This window comes from Aphis gossypii, chromosome 1 (genome assembly GCF_020184175.1).
Source record: "Aphis gossypii isolate Hap1 chromosome 1, ASM2018417v2, whole genome shotgun sequence".
Lineage (NCBI taxonomy): Eukaryota > Metazoa > Arthropoda > Insecta > Hemiptera > Aphididae > Aphis > Aphis gossypii.
In genome coordinates this window covers 55,650,858-55,673,429 of record NC_065530.1, presented here as the reverse complement: position 1 = coordinate 55,673,429, position 22,572 = coordinate 55,650,858, and the positions used below count along the sequence as shown (strand labels likewise).

At 27.3% G+C, this 22,572-nt stretch overlaps 4 protein-coding genes across 5 annotated transcripts in view; 2 read left to right on the top strand and 2 right to left on the bottom strand.

The window, feature by feature from the left end:
* The window catches only part of LOC114127068 (PCI domain-containing protein 2), a 564,778-nt gene that overhangs the window by 422,105 nt on the left and 120,101 nt on the right, over positions 1 to 22,572 (bottom strand). The window lies entirely within an intron of this gene.
* Positions 587 to 4,991, bottom strand: LOC114127080 (lipid droplet-regulating VLDL assembly factor AUP1-like). Its single transcript, XM_027991209.2, has 9 exons — positions 4,781 to 4,991; positions 4,235 to 4,375; positions 4,016 to 4,163; positions 3,773 to 3,951; positions 3,540 to 3,701; positions 3,345 to 3,465; positions 3,073 to 3,235; positions 2,301 to 2,398; positions 587 to 1,071 (listed from the first exon to the last, which is right to left on the bottom strand). The coding sequence occupies exons 1-9, from the start codon at positions 4,822 to 4,824 to the stop codon at positions 952 to 954; spliced, it is 1,176 nt and encodes a 391-aa protein (XP_027847010.2). The 5' UTR covers positions 4,825 to 4,991; the 3' UTR covers positions 587 to 951.
* LOC114127079 (uncharacterized) lies at positions 7,221 to 8,914 on the top strand. The gene is made up of 3 exons (XM_027991208.2): positions 7,221 to 7,531; positions 7,673 to 7,908; positions 8,634 to 8,914. Exons 1-3 carry the CDS (start codon positions 7,462 to 7,464, stop codon positions 8,751 to 8,753), a joined length of 426 nt encoding a protein of 141 aa, XP_027847009.2. The 5' UTR covers positions 7,221 to 7,461; the 3' UTR covers positions 8,754 to 8,914.
* Positions 14,857 to 22,572, top strand: part of LOC114127075 (protein sickie) — an 81,931-nt gene continuing 74,215 nt past the window's right edge. For both annotated transcript variants that reach the window (XM_027991196.2, XM_027991197.2), the window contains exon 1: positions 14,857 to 15,112. The gene's annotated coding sequence lies outside the window, so the exon portion shown is untranslated. The remainder of the gene's footprint in view (positions 15,113 to 22,572) is intronic.

Below are 22,572 nucleotides of genomic sequence, written 5' to 3'. Positions count from 1 at the left end.
AATTATTATTTATTGTTTGTTTTTCATTATAATTACCTCGTGTTAATGTAAATAGGGGATAAATTAATATTATATCAAAATTAATTATTATTATTAAACATTTGTATCCAAAGCAATATAAAATTAAAAATTATATAAATTGTACCATAGTACATGCTATATGTATATGTATATATATATATGATAAACATATTATATACTATATTATGTAGTATAATATATTAATTATGCATTATTTTTTTTTAATACTGTCTTGTGTTAACTCCTTTTGAACACTTGTGGTCACTATTCTATTCCTCTGCACTGTTGATTTTGTTTTTATTTTTATCCATTTTGAAAGTTTATTGACCTTAAACACTCTTTTTGTATGCCCTGATATGTATAGTATAATAAAAATTTGTAAAGCTCGAATCAACGTGTATATTGTTTATCATTTCAAAATATCGTAATACAAATTGTTAATAGTCTTATAACCATAAACATAATATTATTAGATAAATATAATATGTATACTTATATAAAAAAAATAGAAATGATTACCTATATTAATAAATCGATTTACAAATATATCATAAAACAACACTACTTGATCTGCGTACGTGTTCTATTTAATATTTATACATGTATCATATATTAACGCGTTAAGAATACAATCAAATGACAATAATATTTTTCACATAAGAAGTAAAATTACAACAATAAGTCAATAAGTAATAATACAATATATAAATATTGTCTATAAAAATTTATTTAATAAGAGTTGTGTTAACATTTGTACAAAGGAGAAAAACGCGTTTTATAATATCCAATAAGTACCTGCTCCATTTCCATAAAAAAAAAAAAAAAATAGTAAACAAAGAGCGTTCAAATTAATTAAATTGGGAAATGTTCACAATGATGATGAAGTACATTATTGTTCTTTAACCATCATCTACACACTGGTGTAAATCACTAAACTAAATGATGAAGTCCATGTTTCTTAATGTACCGTTTGCGAGCTTCATCAATCAATTTTGTTTTTCTCTCCATGAATGATCCAACCCCAAAATTATTGGGTTCTGTTCTTTTAGTCTATTAAGTTAAATCACAAAAATTATAAATCATTGATCAAATATTATAACAGTATAGAACTATAAAATAAAAATAAATATGATTTAAGATTGAAACTACATTTGTTTTCTTATTCGTGACCCAAATAACTTGTAGTACTTAATAACAAAGACAGAATTTTAAGCAAAACAAAAATAGTCGGCGAATAGTTATGTTTAATTTTTGTGAAATAAATTATGTTCACATTATAAATCTTTTTTTTTTAAGTTTTTAATATTATATAAATTATGAAAAATAATATATTTGAGAGTTCATTATCAATTTTCTTATTTTCAAAGTCAAATATTAAAACCATTATAATATGTCAAGTCCTAAAAAATATTATTTCTGCAACCTTCATAATGGAATGTTTTATTACAAGATTACTCAATAATCATAAAAAATCAATTTTATGTATTGTATTTTATCTATGTTGTGTGTAAGTAAGATAAAATAAACACTGTACTAATATTCTCTTAAATTAAATTAAATTTAAATGTAAAATAAAAAATTTAATGCTATTTTATTGAACTCATCAATAGTAAATTTGATAATAATCGTTTATTATTGAGCGCACAATATTATAATTTATAATCCTACATAAAACAAATAGCTTCCCTGTCGTCTTCTTTACTTAATTATAAATTCTCATATATAAATTTTTCAGCTCTTATATAATCATTGTTATAATCTATTTTTATACACTTGGTCTTAATAACTCTAACTTCTTCAAAATGTGGCAAATAAATATATATATATATTGAAAAATGATAATAATTTGTGAAAATACAAGTGTGATGACTGAAGTCTGAATTCCGATAAGTAAGTTACTGTTATATAATTGATAATCGATTGTTTATTTATTAAAATCATAACAAATATATGCATTCTTTAGTAAAATAAATACTGCCACTAAATAATGAATAGTGAATAATAATTGAAAAAAAGCGCAAATCTGACATCAATGTATTTATACAATTAAGACAACGATTCCTAAACTGTAAGCACTTAAAAGGTGAATATTGATATTGTATAAATTAATAAAAAAAAAAATGTTTCGTTTATTCAGGGGAGTCATAATTGAATATATTTTTTGATTTTTAGAGGTGTGTAATTCAAAAAAGTTCACTATGATATGATGATAGCAGGGAAGTATTTAGTAACAGAAAATAAATTTATAATTAAATAATTTACATAATATGACATATTACCGGTGTTTTTGGTTCTTTGGAAGACTGTGGCAATGGAGTAAACTTAATAGTACCATCAAGTATATTAGTAATTGTTATGTCAACACATCTTGTTCGCTCTATGGGAAAAAAAATCATTTAATGAAATAATAATATCGAATATTATTAATAAATAATAATATCGAATATTATTAATAAATAATATAATAATGATTAAGGTTTGTAAGATCGTTCAATAAAACATGATTAAAAAATTGTATGTTATTATGATCTTCAAATTTCAAATTTCAAAAAAAAATATATTTAATAAAACCTAATACCATCCTAATATTTTTATATAGAATATAAATGCATGCATTTTGTTTATAATTGTTTTTATTACATTTGCAGGTTGACTAATACTTTTGTTTATAAAATAATAATATTTTTGAAAAGTAGATATATCATATTTTAAGTTACAAAAAAATTCTGTACATGATACACATTAAAATTAAAGATACCTTCTTTTATTAACTGTTAACAATAATTTAAAAAAAAAAAAATTGAATTCTACTAAAAATGAAAAAAAATAATGACAAAAACCTTGAAATATGCAAAATAAAATTTCAAATATTATATCTTGTCAACCTTGAAACAAATTTACATGTTACTTAAAATGTAAAATAATTTGGCAAGATTGATAAGTATATGAATAAACTCATAAACCCGGGTAATATCTTTTAAAAACAATTCATATTATAAATAAGAAAAGATAAAATTAATTTTATAAATAGCAGTTTATTAGTTGGCTTACTAAGATTGGCAACAATGACATTTTTGGGGACATATGGAAGAACATCAGTAACTTGTGCAGCCATTCTTAATATTTCTGGATCTTCTTCAAAATTCTCCAGAGTTACATTATGATTTTTAGCATTTTTTGCCAACTCCAAAAAATATTTTTTTTTATACTCATCCTAAAATTAATATGTAATTTAATTAAACAAAGGTAGCTAATATTAATCATAGCTTATAGAATACAATAGTATTATTCATACTAAAATTTACTAATTTTTACTAGCATACTTTATCATTTTTGGTAATATTTGAAGTAGATATGTTGAGTTCTTGTGAAATAGCTTTTTCCACCCTGGACATTAAAGCTTCATCCGATTCGTCATTGGATCGCTGAATCACTTCAAGAAGTCTGTTGTTGTTTTTAAAATAATTTAAATATTAAATTATATAGATGTTAACTAAAACAGTTGACAGTTTACTTACTTGTACTCAAATTTAGTAAATGGAACGAAAAAAAACCAAAATACTTCTGAAATATTATTTGATCCAAGTACTGATAAATTAATATTAACAAATGATGGTCGAGTGACTGTTAATACTACTGGTTGTAATTTATCACTTATTAAAGCTGGTGCAATAGAAAATCTAGTGTTTTGATAGACAAAAAGAATTGTTATAATTATTTAAATATAAATAACTAAAATTTATATATTTACTTAAGTAAAGCACATTTTCCATTAGTAGAAGCTCCTTCTGGAAATAACATCAAAGATTGTTTATTATTTCTAACTAAAAATTGTTTCAATATGGAGGTCTCCGTTGTAACATTGTCATTGATCAATGTAGATATCATCCCAAAATACAATGCTACAGGTGTACTGAATAAAGTTGTTGGCTGAGAAGTTGAAACAAAAATATACTAAATTATGATAATTTATAATTAATAATTATATACATACAGTAAAACATCCTGTTGCCAAATGCAATGCAATATGATCAAACAATGATAAATAATTTGAAACCAACACTCTGCTTTTCTTTAATGAAGAATTTTCTTTTTTAACTACAATTAATCCGAGAACACTAGACATAGTTTTTAGAAGTGGTCTATGGAAGTAAACCCTAGTTATTAGTAAACAATCATAATAATATACAGTAAATTTATAAATGTACTTTACCTCCGAATATTTGGGTAATTGCTCAAAATAATTGTTAAAAATAATGCATTTAATGCAATAAAAGCTCTCAAAATAACTAGTATAACTCCAAATGGAAAATAAGCAATTATTCCTAGAGTTTCATTTACAGTCTTTGGAAACCTAAAAATTATAACCATTATATTTTTAAAATTATACAATTATAAATCATACTTTATTAGTTCACTGGTAAACATTTCTAAAAAATATATTTTAAGTGTAATAATTAAAATGTTTAATGAATATTAAATAATTATACCGGTTTTTAATAATAACAAATTACATATTGATAAAATGAAAATATGTGACATTTATATACAATCAACTTTACATGTATGCGATGCCTTAGAAACGAAATACATCAAGTGCTTTGATAGATTATATAACCACAAATCTCAAAAAAAAGTACAAAATAGAATATAATACTAAATATGTATTATGTTAATATAAACATTCAAGATATGAGAAAAACATATAGAAACCAACTGAACATTAAATATTATAACTCAAAAATAATAAATTGCTCACCTTGATTTTTCCACTAAACTTTCAACTTCGATATTGGGGTTCATTGTTCAGAAGATATAGTGTTGTTGATCTATTCGTGAAACAAAATATTTAATTAGATTTCAAAGATCTGAATGTGTTCCCGCTTCGTGAACAGCGAAATAATTGTCATTTATTACAAAAAATTTAACAAACATAATAGCAATATAATATTAGTGTACGATGATCATTTCATTATCAATCATTATAATAGTCCTCAAACATTGATAAGAGATAACAGGTCTGATATCTTGATAGTACTCGACGTAGCAGTAGTTGTTGTTGTTGATACCATAGAACAAAATAATTACCATTTACCTACATTGCGTTTGCGTAAACAATAAACATAGGTTGAACCAGAACAATTCACGGTATACGGATGTTTGTTTTGTTTAATAAATTCTTCGATAAAGAATTTGCAAAATTAAATAATATATTATACTAAACATAACAATATTATTTGTAATTGTCAGATTTGCTTCAGTGGTAGTAGTAGTTGCGTTTACGTTTTTAGTTAGACATAGTACGCTTTAGGCATTTCCATTTTGTCATAATAATATATCAGATTAATATTATAATTAGAGAGCGGATCTTCAAATTTTACATATTATAATTAGCTAATAGCTTTATGTAATTTTATGAAAATGAAAAATGTAGAGGATTTATCCACCACAGAGTTTTAGGGAAAAATTTATTTTGCATATTGAAGCGTATTTTGGACAAAATAAAATATTTAGCCTATTTTTCATATCTTAGAATATATTCTATTATTGTTAATAAAAAATTATATAAATTGTTAATTTCTAGAGTTGTAATTTTTTATTTTTTCCAGGATATTATTAAAAAAAATTATTTGAATTATTAATTAAGAATAAAAAAAAAATATAAAATCAATTATCTACTTGTTAGTTACATTATAGTATTATACATTTATACCGTTGATTATACATATATTTATTGTATATATGTGTGGTAATTGTATCATAGATTATATTTACCTGTTACCAAAGAAATGGTGCATAACAGTTTTACAGTTATTTATTGTTTTTTTAAATATATTTTTATATTTTTAACCACCTTTATATGAACTGTTTTACATTAATTATATTTAAACAATAATTTACCTGAAAATAATGTATAATGGTTAAGTATTATTTTTAATGAAATATTTTAGAAAAAAAATCATATAATTTGCATACTATACAAGTTTAAGGAATAATAATTAGAGAATATTTTAGGTTTTTTTAGAATAAAATATTAGCATCGTGTTTTAAACTTTTAAGAACCTAAAAATCAGCTCTTTAGTAATAATGGTCGTTCATTTTTTTAATAATTTGTGACGTATCGTTACGCAGACATTTTTTATTTTATAGACTATAATATAAATAGTATAATATAGTCCTGTAACCCGTTATAATGTATTAAGAATCGCTATTTCGGGATTTCGATCACAATCGATAATGGCAGCGCCATCTATATCAATTTTTTCAAGGCGTACGCCAAAGTCTTCCACGACTGACGCACATTTTCGCTACCAGATAGCACTGCCGTATACGGTTTGATATCCGTAAACAAAAATACTTTTGAAATTTTGAGGTGTTCGTTCAACCGAGCGCGCGATCAACAAGGCACAATTAGAAAAGAAAATAACAAATACACAAACAATATAATATTTTCATAACTGCAGCACGTCGGTCTAAAACCTCGGAATAATACCACTGGCTATATGTGAAAATCTATAAAAACGTTTTCATACTGTGTGCGTACCACATATATATATATATAATATATATGTATATCTTAATTCGTGGTGCGTACTCTACGGTAAATAGCAATTTAGCAATTACTAGTTAAAATAATTTCTGTAATACATATAAATCATATTCTGTACTAAAAACATCAGAGGTCACGAATTACGATGTATAATAGATGTATCTTAAATATTGATTCGCGTCCAGTCATAGGATAATAATTAAACTGGTGTCAATTATGTAAAATTCCATAAAATTATAATATTGTATCATTTTCAATCACGGATATGACTTATATCGTACAATATTGTAGTTAACTAGTGTTATACACAGACTTCTAGACCAACTATAATGGTTAAGTATAGATCACGCCATCACGGCTATAGCCGTGGTAAAGATATAGTCTGTGCCCTGTGGTAATGTAGTTTTGTATAATATAAATAATATAATAATTAATATGAAAACTCTATAATAATATAAAAATGTTCAATTTTGTGTTCTCAATATCTAATCATCATAACCGTGGTTCTTACCAATCATGTATACCATGGTTTATAATTTTAACCGCGGTAGTTGCTAGATAAGTACCTATTTTAGTAACATCTCTGTAAAAATCTATTATTAATATTTATAATAATAAGTAAATTACTCCGTGGTCATTATTTATTTGCAAAGTCATTGACAATTTATAATTTATAACCATTAAGGCGTCAACGGCCCATTGCCCATTACATTTTTACTTTATTTGCAATAAAGTTGTAACGTTACATTTTTCTGTGCTGTATGATAATTTTTAATTTTTCAAAGTTAAGTACTTGTCAAAATACATATTGCATAATATATAATTGAATACGTTAGATTATCCAATATCTGTTTTGAACACTATAAATTAAAAATTTAAAGTTTAAAATTATGTTTCGAAAATTGATCTTGGCGCAATCAAAACTGTTTAGACATCCTATCATGGTACAAAATCCTAATGGTAAGAAATTAATCTTTTAGCTTTGGATAAGTAAAAAATGAAAAATTGAATTCTGTATGATTAATTCATTATTTTGGTATATTTGTATGTAATCATATATGTATTACCTATAATTTATAATATTTTTTTGCATATACATAGTTCTGCATTTACGTGGCAAGAAGGATACTTCTAAGCAAACCTCGAAGGAAACCAAACAAGATACATGCAAACCAGTCTATGAATGTATTTGTCCTCCAATACATTACAGAATACTGACTATGGATGATATGCAATTGCCATATGGTAATTGGAAAGAACAATATACAAAAAGAAACAAATCTTACAATAAAATTTTGTTGTTTGGTTTAGTTTCATTGATTGGTTCAATAATAGTTGTAAGTCAAACTTAAAAATTTAGATGATTTCTTTTTGTACTGATGATAGGATAATAATTTAAAACTATAGTTTACTAAATAATATTGCAGGTTTTTAAAATTGTTATTTATCGATACTATAATAAAATAGTACCTAGTAAGACAAATAGTATAAATTACGGGACGTAGGCAGAACAGGCTAATATTATAAAGACTTGATTTATATGATAAATATATGTTTTTAACTAATATTATAAAATACTACAATTATCAAAAAGTACCTATGTTGAATAAGGCAAAACCATGTCTAATGAAGATTCTACATTAAATTTAGTTCTAAAAATTGAAGCTTACTGATCTTATAGTCATAATTTAAGAATTGTTATTAGTTGAGATCTAAGACCTAAACATTCTAAATGCAGTAGATACCTTATTTGTACGTATTATTTTTAAAACTTCTATAATAGTAGGTATAAATATAAAGTTTTTATTAAGTTATCAATAAAAAGATCATTACTACTAGATATTATAAAAAATTAATTAAATTTATATTATTATTAAATGTATGCTATACACAAAGACTACAATTTTACTAATCTATTTATTTTTATAACCTATAATAATATGTACCTTAAACAACAAATCAATTGGACATTTCAACATTTTTTCAATAATCACTAACATGTTATATTTTAAGTAACTATACATTGAAGACTACTAACTATATTTTAATTTGTTTTTTTCAGCTAAAAGAATCCTTATTTTTCAATGCAGTTCCACCTCCTTATCCCTTTGATAAAATCAGTATATTTGAATGTGCTGATGATGATGAAGACTGTGAACTTGAATGCGAATGCGAATGTTAACATGAAAACGTTAGTAACCGATATATTTTTTAATTGTTATTTAAAGATAAAAATATTATTTCATGACTAAATAATCATTATAATGTAAAGATTTTTTTTTTTTTTTTGTTAAACATACTACTAACAAACATATAAACATTAAAAACCTAAATAAACCTATACTAATTTTGTTTTTATTAAAATTTCAAACATTTTCATACCTACAACAATAAACTATTAATATTTAAGTAAACTTTTTAATTTATATCTGATATATCTACATTTTCCTAATTATTAGAATATAATACATTAAAATTAATGTTAGATAAAATCTAACATTCTTTTTTAAAACAATTGTATGCTTTTTTAGTTGTTTATTATGCATTAAAATCTAAGCTCTACTTGTGGTCAATAGTGATTTCAAATTTTAAATTAATAGGCATTAATTATTTATTGATACCTATCGACATTTTTTCAAAAAAATGTCACTTATCAATTCATTTTGATTATTTCATTTAAATTTTTTTTAGAAATTATAATTTATAACAGTTAATCGGTATAATATATAGCCAATAGCCATTATTAGTTAGATTTGCAAATTATAAGTTATAAACTAAAAAAGTAAAAAATTTCTTATATTATTGTTTAAACCATACAATAAAAGATTCAATAATGGCACAGAACTTTAATCGGATATCTAAATCCGAAGGGTGTTGCTAGCAAGATAAATAAATTTCCTATGAGGTATCCAATGAATGCTTTGAAAAGCACATGAAGGGCATGTTTAAACAGCTTGGTACCTTTTAAAAGGAAATTTGGAAAAATATAAGATTGTGTAATGGACTTATTTCAAAGTTTGAAACAACTTTTGACCCGCGATCACAGGAAATTCGGAATTTCAGGCATATCTATCGACTATCAGTAGAAACGCTAATGTAATCGATTCTTTATATGTAGCGTCAAGGAATGTCTATTGCGGTTTTGCAGACATATTGCTCAAAAGTTAGCAAGAAGAATCGGCGGAGTCCTGTCGTCCTGGCATTGGCTACGTCGACTATATCACTGGTACCGGTGCGTTGTGCTACAGTCGGTGGGGCCATCGACGTAGCACAAATTCTTTTTGGAACCGCTGCACTTTTTAGCGCTTCCGCTTTTTCTGTGCTAAACATCTTTATCATCTGCAGTCCAGCTTTATTGTCCCATCTATATCCGGCCTCTTGCGCCCATCTACAGAGCGAACGTGTCGTTCTCGTCGTTGTTCACGGCAGCCCGCTGTGTCACTGACGTGGTCAGCATTTCCATGACACACTCGTAGTTGTTTGATGACGGTTGATCTTTCGACTCGTCCACTTTCTGATCGTTATCCTGTTTCTGTTATACCTATATCCAGACCGTATCTTAATTTTATCCTGTTATTGTGGTTATGAATGCTGCTGCATGTCATAGTCGTTCATGTATAGAGCCTTTTTTGCTGTTATGCCACTTATGTCAGTGGCACCGCCGTCGTCATGACGGCCCAACAAAAATGTGGCGTGGTCACCGCATACTGGCTCACGTCGTTTTAGGTGGCTGCCAGACTAGTCTATAGCTATTAACTGTAAAAATTAGTCGTAGTTTTCCTCCAAAAACATTAAACTTATATAATATTTTACCAAAGTCAATAAATACAAATTTGAAATTTTATTTTAATCGGCTACAATATTTACAACAAAGGTAAGTACAGAATACAATCGATATATTATAACCTTGAAATACGATTTTATAATAATATTCTTCAACGCCAATAAACATATTATATCGCGTTGTAAAAATTAATCTTGTAGTTACTGTACCGCTAACCCAATATTTTAGGGCAAGTTGTACCATTCAATCTATAGCAACGTACGGCCAACTTATTTCCTTGAGGTATGATTACAACTATTATTATTATTATTGATTTCCCATATAATTATGGCATTATGCTAGAAGGACGAGGATTAAAGAACCTATTATTTTAAGAATTCATACCAATTTGATAATTTTTATTTCCTAGAATTCAACTGTTTTATTCTTTCCAATTAGAGAAAATATGAAGATTTTAATTTTAAGATGGATAAAAACGTTACGATAGTGAACTTTAATATAACCATAAAAGTAAGAAGTTTCAAATTAAAATGTTTTGTACCTATTAAAGTTGTTGTTACCTGCTATATAAAAGGTTTTTTCTGTTAGTAACGTTAATGGAAAAGTACCCTATAAAAATGTAAATAAATGATAGTATTGTGGGCGTAACATACTGTTTTTATAATTTCTTTTGAAGTATCAACAATCAACGGCAAGAACTGTCAGTAATAGAACTCTATAACATTGTGATGTTATTCGTAAGACCTTACACATTATGGCTGTGTTTTAACAATAGAATTTTATTTAATTTATAATCTAGTATTCTTATCTTAGAAAGTTAGAATACTTTTTAGCCCTTTAATTAAAACTTTAACTATATGTCATTATAATAATGTAATTAAAATAAACTGTCGAATAACTACTATACAAAAATACTAACGTAATAACGTTTGTCTGCGTTCGTAGACCTATCTTTTAAGTAGGGGAGTAAATTTGATAAAATAATATATATGTAAAACATATTAATATACATTTTATACGCACCTACTTAATATGTAATTATTACCTATAGGTACTTATGTAATTTTTGTCATTGCTTGGATTGAATTGTAACTGATCACAGAATCTTAAAAAAATTTTATTTGTATTAATTGATTCCCGAATTCATTTGATGGACATATAAAATAATTTCTTTCTGAGTTTCAGCCTATACTAATGTTATACCCAGGAGATACCATGGGAAGAATTACTACTGAGCCGTATGCATTTGTTTTTATATATTAAATTTGGTCAATTGTCATATTTTTATTGATTATATTACCATGATTATTGAAAAGTAGGTTAAACTTGGTTATTAAATGTTATAAATCATTTGTATAGTTTGCTTTTTATCATATAATAAAGAATTATTAAAGGAAACGTATAAATCTGAACACATCGGCACATCGCTTACAAAAATTGGTATCTGTCAATGAGGTTTTGGTTATATACTGGTGCATTATTTCAAATCACCTCGAAACTAACCCTAAAGCCAAAGATCACCAGAGTCGGTAAATTGCGTCCCCAAAAAAGGTCAAAGTCATATCTTATGTAGATTATGTACTTTTAAAACATACGTATAAATTGCGTCCCCGATATATTTGAACTGTTCGTAAATTGCGGCCTGGGATATTTTGTAGATTTCTGGTCAGCTCTACAATTTAAATATACAAGCGTTAATATTATCTTTAATATTGATCGATCTAAATGCTCACTTACATAATATTACTAACAGCCAGTTTACATTTGAACAAAGCTCTTATTCACAAAAAGAAAAAATGACCGATAAAGAAATATTTACCTATACATGACAAAATGGATGAATTGCAAGCAAAAAACATTACTCGGTGTCTTGGTTAGACTATGTGCGGGAATTGTCTTATACCTACATTTTTACCAGTATCTTAATTCGAATTTTTAATAAAACATTTTTTTCACCATACACATTTTTACAGACCCATTATTACTAATTGTTTATATTATGTTTTTAATAATAAATAAAAAAAAACAGCAAAACCTGCAATATTTTTAACCATACCAACATTAATACAATTTATATCACCATTCACCAGCCCTATGTCTGAAAAAAGGGAAAGAAAATATTGATTTTGTGAAAAAATACTGTAGACGTAATTTACGTATGAATAAAAATATTTAGATAGGCATAGCTGGTATGTACAAAAATTTACTCGAGCCGCAATTTACATAAAAAATTTAAAGTGGAACGCAATTTACAGCGATGATTGCAACATCGATTTTGGTGACCACTTTTTGGACACGTCCGTCTGTGCAAAGGTGCATTATATAATATTCTATACACGTACTATGAAATTCTATAAATCCACATGGTTATATATAAACGAAATTTTCCATGGGTCAGTCTGTAGTAAACGACCGTTCGTCACTATATACGTGTAATCTTCGTCCTTGGCGGTCAGGTGCTGGATCGAATCTCGTTTTTACGTCACCGTCCGCGAATGCGTATTATTTTCCATCATGACGTTTAATTGTATATAATGGTGTACTAGGTATACAGTACAACGGAGATATTCCAGCAAAACGATAATAGCCTTATATTATGTATTTGCTAGCCTTGTCACAGTCATCATGGTCGTCGTCCGTAACGAAACGATCCGTCGAAACGTGTCACTCATTTTCCGAGGATTATATATAGTACGCGCCAAGGTAAGTTGCTATAAGTCTCTGCGTTTCACACCATCAGCAATCTATAAATTATAACATTCTACAAAGCAATTCATGAGCTAAAGGTAAATTCTTGACTCATATTTTACAATGTAATGTGTGTTGGTACCTATGTATAATAATTTTGTATAAAACGTAAACAATAAAATTTCTTTGGTATAAAAGTCGCATTATAGGTACGTATAACCACTACCACTGTAACCGATAATAATGTTTTGTTAAACATATTTGGTAACCAGATTAAGCCAAATACTAGCGGTAGTAACCACAATCATATTTCTCAGCCCTTAAAAAATAAACCGATAAATGTTTCACTGTACAGTGTACAAAACGTACCTATGGCACCGTCGCGATATAATATTATAAGGCTGGTAAATAATTTTCATGAAAAATGAAATGAATACAAACATTTGTTAATTTAGAAGAAACTTAAATTTTTTATAATTACCTATAAGAACACCATTTTCCACATAATCACATAACTTAATAAAGATGAAATATACTATAATGTGGGTAGGAGTTAAAACTAAAGAACTTATATTAAAATTCGCCATTCGTATTTTCTTTCGAATTAAATAAAGTGTACTTAACAATTACTCAAGAATGAGTCCATTTATGAATATTTTTTCTAAGAATTGCTTGAATGATTACTTTTTATTTTATTTGAGTTTTTACTTTTTTTCTACAAACCATATATAACTATATGTCTACTTATAGTATATAAGTTGCATGCAAATAATGTGCAGCCATCTTAAAATGTATACTTATATACCTATTTTTGTTTGATATACCTACTCATTATTATATACCTATTCGTATTATTAAACGCTAAAACGCTATTGTAAAATTATTTTATGGTTTATAGAAATTATGACTGTGTTTTTTTTTTTGTAACCAATATAAGAAAAACTCATTAATAGTATTATTAGCCTTATATTGAATTTTTAATTCGTTAGACCATGGAACATAAAATGTTATCAACACCAACACGCCGAAAATAATCCAAAACAGTGGACAATTTCAAATAATATTGAAATTAGATATTATCTATGATGAGTAGCTCAAATAAATACAGGCAAAATGTATTTCAAATTGTAAAAAAATTCAAGTATCCACATTTATTTATTCTTTTTGAATTACAGTAAAAAAAAAACCTAAAATTGATTTGGTCAACAACGGGCGTTTGGCCGTACGTTTTTATTTTGGCATTTCTTCGTATTTATCCTCTTAATGCAATATTCGCGGGTAAACATCGGTACAAAATAAAAACACGACGACTAAACGCTAAAGCTATAATATATATTATATAGGTAGGTATATACGCCGTGATAGTGGTCATGACGGTCAACCACGACTGTCCATGTACCTATATTATCGTATCGTAACCATAAGCTCCGAACTAACGGGGTTTTGAGTAAAAATTCGATCAATCGTATATAATATATGTTTCGTAGTATTGATATCGGTTATATGAGCGCCACGACACCCGAGCCCTAATCGTATATATTGCAGTTTATTATTTATTATTAATGCTAACGTACACCACGATTTCGTGTTAAACAATGTATACATGTCATAAGTGTATTATTATTATTATTATTATTATTATCGTTATAAATTCTGAAAAGAGAGGAATATTATTATAATAATTTTGACGTCGTCGGTGATGGTGTGCGTGTGCGCGCGCGTGTGTAGTGTGCGCTCGGCGACGGCGACGGCGCTCGGGGGTGGGCGAAACGTCGACGTGACGCGCCGACCGAGACGTGAATGCCTATAGTACGGTGCAGTCCCGCGCGCGCCGGCTTCTTTGCCGCGTCTCTTCTACCGGTGCAGTGTGTGTCGTCGTCCGCGCAGTGTATGTGGCGTGTGTTACCGCTGTAAACCAAAGTTCATATTATGTTGTGATCGCCGTACGATATTCGACACGTTATTTGCAGTATTCGCGACAATTTAGAAACGTAATATTGCAGCATTCGAAGTATACCCAAATCGAAGTATTATTGGCATGTGCGAGAATTTGGACATCACGGATCGAGGTAAAGTAAACGATATGATTTATTAAAAACTCGTACCTGTGTATAGATATTTAAGATGATTTTTTTTTTTACTCAATCGACGAGGAGATTATACCGAGATTTGAAACCGATCGTTGTAACTACGTATGGGGCATAGGTACTACCTATCTTATATACTTAGTATTTTCTAACGGTCGTACAAAATAAATATACGTTCGTATACCAACTATATACAGTTACGACGTGACGGTGGCTTGTAGATTACGTATATTATATATGTGTATGTATTATCTGGTGGATACAAAATAGTAAAGGACCCGCAATATATCATGTGTCTCACGTTATACGAACGTGTTTTTACATGACATTTGGGTACCTAACAATGATTTAGTTCGGCAATTATCATCTGTATGACAACGATTTAAATAGATTAATAATGCATAATATAGTAAATACCTGTTACTGCATTACAGATTTTTTTATTATTTATTTTTTTTTTTTTATTTATCTATTTCATCTAAATACCACGTAGATTGGTGTAGTTATATATTATTAAGCTTAAAGTTTTTACAAAATCTTAAGTATATTGTACATCATTTCAGACTTATTGCACAGTGTCTTAATTTAGTATACATATTTTATAATTAATGAACTCTTAATTAATTACTCATAAATAATTTTAAAACTTTATCCCTTATAAAAAAATGTTTGAAACACAAAATTTTAGAAAGTTATGAAGTACAAAGAAACAATGCTATACATTGTATCGAATTATTCAGTTTATGATATTATATTAACACTGTATGCTTTCTATGCATAATATATTGTATGAGTAGAACATTATTTAAACTCAAGATATAATTTAAAAAGTGAATTTTATTTAATTAAACAAGTTTAATAAACTAAAATTATAATTATAATCATTTTTGCTGAAATTTCTATTTTATATTGTGACATTACGTTTTATGTATTAGTTAGCCAGGTAGGTATTATAATACAACCAATACTTAAAAGTACTAATAAACGTTACGACTAGATAACATATATATAATATAGTTTATAATTTGGTTTTTAAATTTACTTGTTATTTATGTTATTATTTAAAAATTATGATTAAACGACAAAGTAATATTGTTTTAAATTCGTAGTAATGAAAATTTTCTTTTATTTTTGGTTATATATTTCCTAAATAAATACATTTCTTCATACATGTTGCATTAACGATATTAGCAAAGTATGAAGGTATCAGTCATCAAATTGCTATAGAATATTGTTTAACAAGTACAAAATATAAATTATTAGTTTATTAAAATTATTAATGTATTGGTTTTCTTTATAATTTCAAATATATAAAAGTATACCTAATTGTATACTAAATATATTATTATTGAGTTTTTCGATTAAAAAAAAAAATATTACTGAAAATCAGATACCCACATGGCTACATTTATATAAGAAAATTAGTAGGTAAGTAATTTTTTTAGTCAATCTTTTCAAATTTAAATTTTTAGTGAGGAACGAAATAATAACTATCGATTCTATTTCCTGTGGATATTCAAATAAACATCCCCCATTTTTGTTTGTATAGTTAGATATTCAAATACCATATCATAACTTTTTAACATGGAGGTGCTAAGAGGACTTCCTATTTCAACAACAGGGGTGACGATAATTACAAGGGTGTCTGTGAAGTATAATAATATTCGTTTTAGTTGCACTATTTTGGGTTCTCACTCCCTCTTTGAGTTTTTTGTTGTTTATATTATGGATATTAAAACGTCCACACCCGCCGATGACACACTCGATAATATGTTTTCTCCATTGTTTCACGCCTACAAATTCATAAATCTTTAAGGCCTAAATAGTATTATATGATGAAATGATGAAACTTCCTCGATAATCTACATAAATCAAAGTTATTAAAATTTCTTGTATTACTAATAATATTGATCATGTTGAAAATGTTAATGTTAACTTAAGTTTTAATTTTTTATCAATCAACTTACATTCTAAGCAATTTGTGATGACATATTATATGTATACATTATACATGATGTGTATAAATTAAGTATAAGGAACTAACAAGTTAAAAATTAATAAACAGCGGTAAAAATATGACAATGTTAATTTTGATTTTAAATTTTAGTACAATAATAAAAATTTAAAGATAATAAACTAAACCGTGATTTTAATTTTTTGAAAGCATTAAAGTAGAATTATCTATATAGTGGGTGACAAGTTTTAATTATCTCTTTATAGACGGTCTTGCAATTTACTCGCATACGTTCCACGTCAGTCTATATTAAGCACGCCACGCTGAACACTCAATGCTCGAACCCTTTATAGCTAAATCCAGTCTCCAGATTTATCATTAAGATTGATATATCCACCCTTTGGGAGTAAAACCTAGTAAAAACATTATTCCTATTTATATTTTATATACATTATACTCAACACTGATTACATGTTAACAACAAAATAATAATATATTTATGATGTATTAAAAATAGGTATTACTTATACAGAAAATTAGAAAAGTAATTTAAATATTTTTTCATTATTTTCTTATTTAAGAAAAAATGTAAAACAAAGATCTTTCTTCAATTATTATAAATATTGTTAATTATTTTTCATAAGTCGTAATTGGACGCATTGAACATAACCAAGTACCTACTATAATAAATACGTAAACATTTTATCAAACGTAAAATATTTGAAATCCACACTTATCTTTATTAGTTACCTAAATATTTCTAATATATTCTGAATTATAATAATCATAGATACTAATGGTACTATAATATTTATAATATTACCTTCTTAACAACAATGAATAATTAATAAATATATTAATTGAAATTCACGACATGGTCACGTGGATCTATTATAATATTAATGTTTGTGTAAATAATTGTAAAAAAATATTTTAAATTAGTGAACAAAATTAATTGTTGATGTACCTAATGTAAATTATCTTTTAAAACATTTTATATTTTATTCTTAAAATATTATCGATTTTAATGGTAAATAAAGGTATTTAAAAAAGCCCCGTGTGAAACAATATGCTCATCTGCCCGTATAATTTTAACCATCTCGTGATTAGATAAGACTACGGATTTAAAATTTATATTAGGTAAATAAATCTAGTGTTTTTGCCCAGTGTATAATGGTTTTTAAACGTTCACATAAAATGTCGAAGGGTGAACAAGATATCATCACCTCGCCACCACGCTCATACACACGCGCTCACAAGACGCACACATGTGTGTATATACTGTATAAATATATAATATATATAGAACAACAATAGGACTGAAGACGATAAGTGGAATTTTTGTTTAATTACTTATGAACCCCAAACTTAACCAGTTGCTATTGTTTGCCAGTAAAGACGAAAAGAAAATATTTATTTCATCGTTCTGTTAAAAACACTTTAAGAATACTAAACATATATTTAGACCAATAAAATTGTCTTTATTACATATTTAAAAAAATAGCTTGTATGTATTATTTATGTTTGAATTTTGTACATGTTTTCGATGCACCTGTCAGACACACGAGTAAACTAGTATAAAAACGTCCATAATATATACGCGTATATAATTCTGTGCAATGAAATTTCCCGTCGACCGGCAAACTTTTTTTTCTATGGTGTATTTATTTTTAGTGCATACAGGGGCCAGTAACCCTTTAAAGCGCCCGTCTCTGGCATCTTCCATCTCAAATTAAACGCATACATATTATTATACATATTCCCTTGGGATCCAGGAAAATTTCATCTAACACAATCATTACTGGCTATCACTTAAGCGTGTGTATATAAACTTACTTTATCTTTAAAATCTTTCGCATTTGTTTACTCATTAAACATAACATAATATACAAAAATATACAAAATTTAATATACACAATATATTATACTAGTATGTATAACATACGATGGTTATTACCTATTGCATGGTTCACATGGTTGTAACTTATAACGTTTACAGGTTACAGAGTCTATAATTTTTGTATTTCATGTACATAATATTAGAAACATATATTTTTGATGTTTTGTAATTCTAATTGTTTTAAATAGAAAACAACACATATTATTTTATATATTTTAATATTTTATATAATCTTTTCAATAAAAAATACGTTAAGATATATTATTAATATTATTATACAAATTAAAAAGTACTTAATTAAATTACATACATTTTTAGGATTGTATTTATAGTTATGTACCTACCTAAAAGCGTATTAGTTATTAGTATCATGATACTCACACACATTATACAGTACACATCATGTACGAAATTTTAAAAAACTTATATTTTATCTAATATACTCGTATTAAATATTCATCATAAATACCATTATGGTTTTGTTTACGATATTATAATAAATATTATCACAGCGAATTCCATTACAAAAATCCATTTATAACATTATTTACACAAACAATATTTAGAAAGTAAATAAATTTAATTTAAAAACAATAAAAATATTTACATTATTACCTATGTATTTCCATAACAATAAATTCAGACTATATGAAGTTGGTTGTAATTAATTATTAGATTATGTTCATGAATATGTTATCATTGTTATCTTCAACTTGTAATATCAAAATCGTAATTCATACCTATATCGAAAAGTTCAAACATATATTATGATAATTGGTAATTTATATTTAACAAAATTAAGTTTGTTTACTCCATTAGATATAAATTAACACTTATTTTATTAAAATTTTATAAAAAAATAATACACATAATATATTCAAGGTCACGAGACGTGATATTTATTATTTGGCTTATTTACCTGTAGAACCAAATATAACGATAGTAAAATTATCGTTGTATTATCGTTGTATAATATAATAAAATCACGACGTAGAGAAGATATCTTCTCTACATCGTGAATCAAATATAATATTATATATTATTATATAAATTAATAAAACGATCTTCTAATATTAGACTATCTCATGATAATATCGTTCATTTTTAATATTCAGTATTTCTGTATTCAGTACCTTTTCACTATTTTCACTATTCTTATCAAAATATCAAATAAGACACAATTATTAGTTTATTTAAGTTAAGTAAGTTCAATGTTATAACTTTATATAATTTTGTGATTAAATATTGTACGAGAAAAAAAACAGTATGGAATAAATATGTTAATAAGAAAGATAAATAACACGACAAATGAATATTTTATAATACTAGAAAATATTGCATGTCTAAATGGTTTATTAAATAGAAGTGTTATACACCTACTTGACAAATTTATTGTTTACAGTAACAGCAAATAACAGCGTTACTAGTGTAAAATATGTATAATCGGAAAGACTAATTGATACTGTGGGTTATAAAGTATTCTTTACATTATCATTTATCAACATATTATATTTAGCATACTCAAATTTATTATGTTTTATCCAAAAACAAATATCAATAAACATCATATTATAGCAATAGTATATAATATCATATTATTTGTATTATAGTCATTATTATAGGACTAGGATTTATATGCAATAAAAAAATGTAAAATATGCAAAAATAAATATTATTATGCTAAAAATATGAAATATTAACTAAAACGAAAAAAAATTAACACGTTTTAAAATTAATAAAATATTATTCTCAACCATTAACGCTATTCAAATGTATTACCTACACGAAACAATTATATAGTTTTTTAAATTGTCAAAACTGAATGATCTTCTGTTAAATTTTAATGTATATGTATTTTTATACTTACTAAAACTCCTCACGTAGTGTAAAAACGTCTAGTAACAAATTATATCATCAAATATGCATTTTTCGCGTTTTTATAATTGAAATATGCAATAATATTCCTTATACTCAAAATATGCAATAATATGCATTATATTCAAAATATGCAATAATATGCATTTTGTCAAAAATATGCAAATTAAGAACATCACCATTTACATAATCATGCTGTGATAAAAGCAATAATTAGAAGTTGAAAAAAAACATACTGTTGCATATATATCCTAGCACTCCTGGCCATTAGTCATCACCATGAATTGGAGAAAATTCAACTACTTTTATTAAAGACTGAGAACAATATATATCATTAAAAAATAAAAATTATTCGAAGTACATCTTGCTGATAAACTAAAATTGTATAATTTTTGAGAATACGGATACCTACATTGAAAATCGTTTACAAATTTGATTTGTAATATCAGAATTCTAAAAAAAAGGTTAAATTTGTAAAATAAATATGTTTTTATAGTGATTTTACACGAAGAATTATTTCAATCACAATATTATAAGGTTACAACACTTTTAATAAGACATCGCGACGGAATTAATCAAAATTATAAACCGATCTAGACAGATAACTTAATAATTTACATTAAATTTAAGGTTTCACTTCATTACTTGAGATTTAATCACTTAACCGATAACGTATACATTACATGTGTACAAAATATAAATTTACTGACATGCCGCGCCTATAGTATTCCATGTTTACGTTAAACCGTAAGAAAACCGAATTAAGATTAATGGACGATAATTATAAGTATTTTGTTATACCATATCGTATGATAGACACCCTATCCACCTATATTACAATGTCGACAGAGACGAACCTGCCTAAAATCTTGTCGAACGAATAAATACATTTTTCGCCGCTTCTAGGCGAGCCTTGTGATGACGGTGAACGGGAACGGAATATCAGATTAACCCTCTCCCCTGCACCCGTCGACCATTCGTTTGAATTTACACACTTCCGATTACACTTCCGGTCGGTGGCGGCGTTGAGCTTTGTACACCGTATACCTAACCTAATATTACATAAGGGCATACTCATACACGTATACATATATATTTCTCTGTGTATAGGTACGCACGTTATATTGTAAATGTCGCGTACACACAGTGATACCAGCGGAGCGCACATAATTTATTTCCGGTATTCCGGTGACCGTCGCAGCCGGTTAGTTATCCACAACTATACGCACGTACCTATAGATGTGCGTTATACATATTATACATGCAGCGCGTCGGCGGCGGTGCAGGCGGCGCCACGTTGAACACGCAAATTGGCTTCGGCCCGCGACGCGCGAGTGACACGACCCCGCCGCCGCCGTCGCGAGTGCCGCGGGAAACGGCGGAATGACATAAAATAATACACGGAATGTATATAGAATATCGTGAGCGGGGCGAGGGCGGGCGCCGCGCGAGGGGGCGCGCTCGGAAAAAGGGCCCCGCAATTAGGTTAACGTTCCGCGCGTTTTCCCCTCTTCCCGCGGGAGAAGCCCCGCGGCGGCGGAATCCGGTAGCCGGGAAAGCTCGTAGTAATATATTATGACTCATCTGCCGCCGCCGCAGCCGCCGTCCCGTTGCCAACGGTGACGAGATGAAAAACGCACGCGCTTTTTTTTCCCGTCTTTTCCCGCGAACACCTATCGCGCCGCCGCCGCCGGCCCGCGTGTGTCCGTGGAA

What these genes read in the sequence shown, in the direction of transcription:
- LOC114127080 (XM_027991209.2), bottom strand. Translation starts at nt 4,824, where the DNA reads ATGAACCCCAATATCGAAGTTGAAAGTTTAGTGGAAAAATCAAG. An exon ending in TGGCAACAGGATGTTTTACT is followed by an intron (nt 3,952 to 4,015) that starts GTATGTATATAA and finishes TCAACTTCTCAG; the next exon opens with CCAACAACTTTATTCAGTAC. An exon ending in TTTACTAAATTTGAGTACAA is followed by an intron (nt 3,466 to 3,539) that starts GTAAGTAAACTG and finishes AAACAACAACAG; the next exon opens with ACTTCTTGAAGTGATTCAGC.
- LOC114127079 (XM_027991208.2), top strand. Translation starts at nt 7,462, where the DNA reads ATGTTTCGAAAATTGATCTTGGCGCAATCAAAACTGTTTAGACATCCT. An exon ending in CATGGTACAAAATCCTAATG is followed by an intron (nt 7,532 to 7,672) that starts GTAAGAAATTAA and finishes GCATATACATAG; the next exon opens with TTCTGCATTTACGTGGCAAG. An exon ending in TGATTGGTTCAATAATAGTT is followed by an intron (nt 7,909 to 8,633) that starts GTAAGTCAAACT and finishes TGTTTTTTTCAG; the next exon opens with CTAAAAGAATCCTTATTTTT.